The following is a 5000-nucleotide window of genomic DNA, read 5'->3' on the forward strand; positions in this document are numbered from 1 at the left end:
TCGCACTGTATGCTTCCCGGGAAGCTGAGAATGTTTCGGAGTGTTCTATGGTCTGCTGGGGTAATAATATAGTGTAAAGCGCATAGAGCCTGCTGCTGAGCGGGGATATGCGCTATACAAATGCTATCTATTATTATTATTATTATTATTATTAAATATTTGCTTTGACTGTTTCAGAAACTACTCGTGTTTGACTTCTTTACCTTTGATATTTTTTTTAGAGGTTTAGCGTGAGTTGTTTTTTCTTCATGTAAGTTTGGACAAATGCAAAAAAGACTCAAATCAAAACACTGCGTATTCTAGGACTGTAACTCAACAACTTTTTTCAAGGGAATTTTGGCAGGATTTTTGTTTTCTGTTCACATAGCCGTGTGATCATTGTTTTTCCAGACATGGGAAACATAACGGTGTGATCGTTGTGTTGTGTGAAAGCGTGGGGAGCTAAACTTTTATTTTTACCATGCTCCTTGTTTCTTCCCCCTCCCCCACCCCCCTCAGACTGAACATCAAATGGTCACTGCAAGAGCTGTCCAAGGCCATCAATGGGGATGGAAAGTCTGCTCCCAACCCTCTCTTCAGGGTCAAGGTCATATTGGAGGGAGACAAGGTAGGTGCAGTGCTCATTTTCACTGCTCGTACAGTTGATTTGAAAAATATTTGTGAAGCATCGTGGTGAAATCAGGCGCTTGTCAAAATAATGAAGTTGAAGAAAATGGAATTTTTTTTTACAGTTGTGCAATTTTTATTGAATTTTTGTTTATTGGCTCAACATAGTTTATGTCCATTCAAAAACACATTTCCGTGTTGATTTTACAGAAAAAAATGTTTGTTAATGCGTGAAAACTAAAATTTGCAGTTTCTAAAGTCTGTCAAGCTTTTGGAAATTGCCAAACTTTGGCAGCCATTTTCTTGCTGATTTTACCTCTGCTACCGGGCAACCCCTACCTCCTTTAAACGCAAATAACTCGACTTGCATTCGAGATACATGGGTAATTCTTTCACCAAAATCAAGGCAAATCAATAAGCTATAAGTTGATACCCAAATTAACGATTGCCTGCTTCCAGCACTTAGTGACACATTTGTTCTGACTTTCTCTTTCAATTATGTGTATTGTTTTGTATTACGTCTATATGACCTATAGTGTGGTAAAAAATTTGTGCCGCAACCTATCCTCAAATGTCTCTTTAACGGGTGAATCAATGTCATCCATACTTTGCATAGCAGTTTGCATCAATTTGTCTTAACAAAATCATATTTTTCTAGAACAATTGGGGCTGGATTCAAAAACTTTTCTATAAACTACTATATTTTTTATGCTATATAAAACACTTGAAATCTCTGTCACACGTAAAATGATATTGTTCACAGCACTTCCCGCTTCTCACACTCATTTTGATTATGCATGTGGCCTACGTCACAGCTCATCAATGACAATTTTGACTTGCAAAACATATTACAAGAAATTCGATTTATAGTGAACACTTTTTCTGCACTGATGGCTCTCAAAACATGTGTTCAATAAGCATAATGTCTCGATTAGAAAAACCTGGCGGACTTGCTATTAAAAGCAATATAGTCTCAGCCGTAAACATTTAAAGATCCGTAGAAATCACCCACTTGGATTTTTTATTAGTATTTATTAAGAAATTTTCTAGAATACAGCTTGCAGGTGTTTACAAAAATGGTGATCTGTTAAGACAAATTGATACATGCCACTGTGCAAACATTGGAGAATCTATGTTCGATAGTTGAGGAGATTTTTGACAATAAGTCGTGCGCTATAGTACATCACTTTGGTTTTGTTGTGTCTAAAGATGTGGCCCATCAGCGAAGAGATAAACTTATTTATTTGAGGTTGTTTTGTTAAATTTCATCTGGTCATGTTCTGATTTTCTTTTTTTTTGGTTTTGTTTTTCTTTCACTGTTTAGGTGGAGTTTTCTCCAACACTTCTGCAACTGGCAACCATTGTGGGCGACATCGGCAAAACTCATCTCATCAAGGCCATCTCGGACGTAAGACGACTCCCTGACTTGCTGACGAAGAAGAAGTCGACAAAAGATGTGAGTTACTCATAAAAGGGAGGGACAGAGGGAGGGAGAGAAGGAGGGATAGAGGGAGGGAAGGAGGTAGGGAGGGAGGGAAGGAGGTAGGGAGGGAGAGAGAGAGAGAGAGAGAGAGAGAGAGAGAGAGAGAGAGAGAGAGAGAGACAGAGAGAGAGAGAGGGAGGTGGAAAAGAGAGAGAGGAGAGAGGGAGAGAGAGAAAGAGAGAGAGAGAGAGAGAGAGAGAGAGAGGGAGAGAGAGAGGGAGAGGGAGAGGGAGAGAGAGAGAGAGAGAGAAAGAGAGAGAGAGAGAGAGAGAGTTGTTTGTCAAAATATTCCCAAACTTGTTTACCTAAAGAAGTAGACAAAAGATGTGGGTTACTCAAGGACTGAGAAAGAGGGAGAGGAAATATGAGAGGTAAAGACAGTAATATAGCATGAGTTAGAGAAATGAACAGATAGAGAGTGGAAAAGAGTAATAATTGTGTGTGATAGAAAATGAGAGACAGAGAGACAGAGAGGCAGAGAGAGAGAGAGCGAATGCGTCAAATATAGTAAAAATAAAGTAAAGTTGTTACTGCATCCTATCCGGACATTGGGGAATGCCTTGTTAGTGAGACAACTTCCTGGACCTTCGGCATATTGTGGTAGGGTGGTCGGTTCCTTTCCTCGCCGCCTTTATTTCCCCAACTCGAAGTCAGGTACCCATTACTGTTGGGTGGGCAGGAGGGGGCGAGAAAAATCCTTGTCCGAACCGAGGCTCGAACCCGGACTTTCTGTTTTGAAGACAAGCGCACTAACCACTCCACCACCGTACCCTCTCGAATATAGTAGCATGTCAGATTACCTCCCTGAATTCCATTTTTTTTTTTACAGACAAACAAATTCATCTTTTTTTTTTCTTTTCTGTTTTTCCTCCAGCCCATCAATGAGGTGGTTGCCAGGGACGAGGAGGTGAAGAAGATTCAGAACATTATCAACGCCGGCATGCAGAGTAACGCTCAGAACCTACAGAACTATCTGAGCACCTGGGACTCTTACAGGTGAGATGTGTGTGTGTGTGTGTGTGTGTGTGTGTGTGTGTGTGTGTGTGTGTGTGTGTGTGTGTGTTGTATGTGTGTGTGTGTGTGTGTGTGTGTAAGGGAATGGGGGATGGGGGGGGGGGTTGGAGGGTCAGGATGTGCTTGCATTTGTGTATGTGTGTTTGTGTGTGTGTTTGTGTGTGTGTTTGTGTGTGTGTTTGTGTGTGTGTGAGTGTTTGTGTGTGTTTGTGTGTGTTTATCTGATTAGCGTGTGGGTTGGTGGGTATTTTGTGTTGGTGTGTGTATGTGTGTTAACAATTCAGAACAGTATAAATGCAGTTTTGATGTGCATTGTTCAATACTTGTTGAAATATGTAAGTATCGGCTCTGATACTTTCTCCTGAAATGTATGACCCATATTTTACCCTTTGAGCCTTGACCTCCTGAGGCTACCGTGCCCTTCTGCCCGAGCTCCTGAGCGATATATGATTAACATTCATATCTTCGTCAGAATCCCATTCCAAGCCCCACTCAGAGAAGTCCTTGTCAATACCATCACCTTATTCAGAAATTAAAAAAAAAAAAATCTACAATGTCTTGTGTAGTAAACACAGTTTTTCGTACACGTTTTGTCTTAGGCGGGGGCCAGGTTGGTGAGTGGGTGGTTGGCGGGTGCTCTGGTGTGGTTTGCTTCTTTTTTCCAATCAAACACGTATCATCTTCATCTCCACTCCTTCTTCTTTGTGTTTGTTTCTCTTTTGTAACACCTCTATTTTTCGGCACTTGTTGATCTTATTGTGTTGCAAGTGCCGTAAAACGCTTACAAAAAGAAAAAACACTGTTTTCCGTACACGTTTTGTCTCAGGCGGGCTGGGTTGGTGATGGGGTCTCGCTCACTGGTGTACCAGTGGCTAGGCATATGGACAGTTTTATGTGCCTCCTGTGTATTGGTAGCAAAGGCTCAAAGGGTTAACACTTTGCCACCTCATCTCGCTGACTGGTGATGTTTACCCCCCCAGTTACTTTGGATTATCCCCAAAATAGGATGGCAAAGTGTTAAGGCATCATTTGCTATCTACTATTTGCGAAGATTTGTCTTCAGTAGGAATGGGATATAATAAGCTTTTACTTTGGTTTTTCTTTTTCTTGCTATTTTTTCCCCCTAAGATGTTCTTCATTTTGTCTTTTCTCAGGGAAATCTGGGAGATCCAGAAAGATGCATTTATCAGACGCTACCAGAAACTCAACCCACAGAACTCATCTTTTGATGCTGACATTGCCAGGTATGTCTGCCTCACTGTTTATTGTTTTTCATTGAAGGCTTCGATTGCTGGGTGGTTTGTGAGTTCGTGACCACAAGCTTACTTTACTTTACTTTACTTTTCTGATCCAGCGGCCATTTGAATTCTAGCCCTTCGGCTTGTCGATATGGCAAAGAATTTACAGGTTTTTATCAGCTGTATTTGTCGCTGTATAGAGTATTTCCGATGTCTCGGGAGGCAGGTAGGTAGGTGCTACGTAGGTCGCAAAGTGCAGGGCAGGTTAACAGTTGGTGTGATACTGTTTCATCCTGGCAGTCACACAATGGGCAGTCGGTTGGGATATCCTTGCGGATCCTATTTAGGTAGGAATTCAGTGGGATGTGTTGTGTTCACAGGCGAAAGATAGAAAGATAGTGACTTGTTCTCTTCTACTCAGGAAATTTAGTGCCTCTTTAGAGTTAGTTGGGAGCAGTCATGTGTGCAAATACAGTTCTTCCAATTTTGCCCATTGCCCATCCTTTCTGCCACTGTTCCCTGGTGTTGTATTTGATGACGTTCTTGACTGTCTCTTGTGATTCTGGGTTTTGAGGTTGTGTTTGGGGTGACCAGAAACAAGGTCAAGCATTGTTGAGATCAAATGACATTCGAGTGGGTGGTCACTGGGGTGTTTCCTT

The 5000-nt window shown here is 41.5% G+C and overlaps 1 protein-coding gene across 1 annotated transcript in view; it reads left to right on the forward strand.

Annotated features, from left to right (window-relative positions):
* Positions 1–5000, forward strand: part of LOC101847496 (dynein heavy chain 2, axonemal) — a gene marked incomplete in the record, with an annotated part of 126218 nt that overhangs the window by 27969 nt on the left and 93249 nt on the right. Inside the window, 4 exon segments of the mRNA XM_035970017.1 lie at positions 499–607; positions 1931–2062; positions 2964–3085; positions 4258–4347. Coding sequence (XP_035825910.1) covers positions 499–607; positions 1931–2062; positions 2964–3085; positions 4258–4347 — 453 coding nt within the window.

This window comes from Aplysia californica, unplaced genomic scaffold, assembly GCF_000002075.1.
Source record: "Aplysia californica isolate F4 #8 unplaced genomic scaffold, AplCal3.0 scaffold00209, whole genome shotgun sequence".
NCBI classification, from domain to species: Eukaryota; Metazoa; Mollusca; class Gastropoda; order Aplysiida; family Aplysiidae; genus Aplysia; species Aplysia californica.